Source organism: Plasmodium reichenowi, assembly GCF_001601855.1.
Source record: "Plasmodium reichenowi strain SY57 chromosome Unknown, whole genome shotgun sequence".
NCBI classification, from domain to species: Eukaryota; Apicomplexa; class Aconoidasida; order Haemosporida; family Plasmodiidae; genus Plasmodium; species Plasmodium reichenowi.
Window position 1 is genome coordinate 1 of NW_017962234.1, and position 831 is coordinate 831.

Sequence of the window (831 nt, forward strand, 5' to 3'; positions counted from 1 at the left end):
AATAAACATATATATAATATATGTATATATTTATATATATGTAACAAAATATGCATTCATTTGAATGAAAAGTGAAAAAAAAAAGAATTGTCATTATTACATATAAATATGAATGGGATACATTATTATAAATATATTATATATATATATATATATATATATATATGCATATAATATTATAGATGATAATGTATCGTAATATTATATACAAATTTTGATTTATATATAATTTATGCATTTTTAATTTTTTTTTATATACCATTATATATATATATATATATATGTATATTTATAATAATATTTATATTTATATAATTTAATTTTAATATTATAATTTTTATTTATTTATTTTATTTTTTTTGTAAACTTATATATATATATATATATATATATATATAAATTCCATATTTTTTATATTACATTGAGATATATGTTGAACTATTAAGTAAAAAAATGGAAAATGAAGCTAAAGAATTAGAAAAAAAAGCAGAACAGTTGAACAAGAAAGGTTTTCTTGCTTCTTTTTTTGGAACTGATAATACTGATGAAATAATAAATTGTTATAACTTGGCGGCGAATAAATATAAACTATCTCATAAATGTTAGAATTCATAAATTTAAAACAAGTTTATTTTTTTTAAACATATATTTATTTGTTTTATGGATTAAGAAAAAAAAAATGATATATATTTTTTATTATTCTATTAATTTTTATATATTATGTCTTAGAAAAAAAAATATATGTGCATATATATATATATATATATTTATATATATGTATGTATGTATTTTTTTTTTTTTTTTTTAAACTAGCCATTTGTTAATATAATT

General features: G+C 13.4%; 1 protein-coding gene across 1 annotated transcript; it reads left to right on the plus strand.

The window, feature by feature from the left end:
* Positions 1 to 453: 453 nt before the first annotated feature.
* Positions 454 to 601, plus strand: PRSY57_0006300A (SNAP protein (soluble N-ethylmaleimide-sensitive factor attachment protein), putative; the record flags this gene model as incomplete). The annotated part of the gene is made up of 1 exon (XM_020114164.1): positions 454 to 601. A coding segment is annotated over one exon (148 nt), but the record flags the coding sequence as incomplete, so codon positions are not given.
* Between the last annotated feature and the right edge of the window lie 230 nt (positions 602 to 831).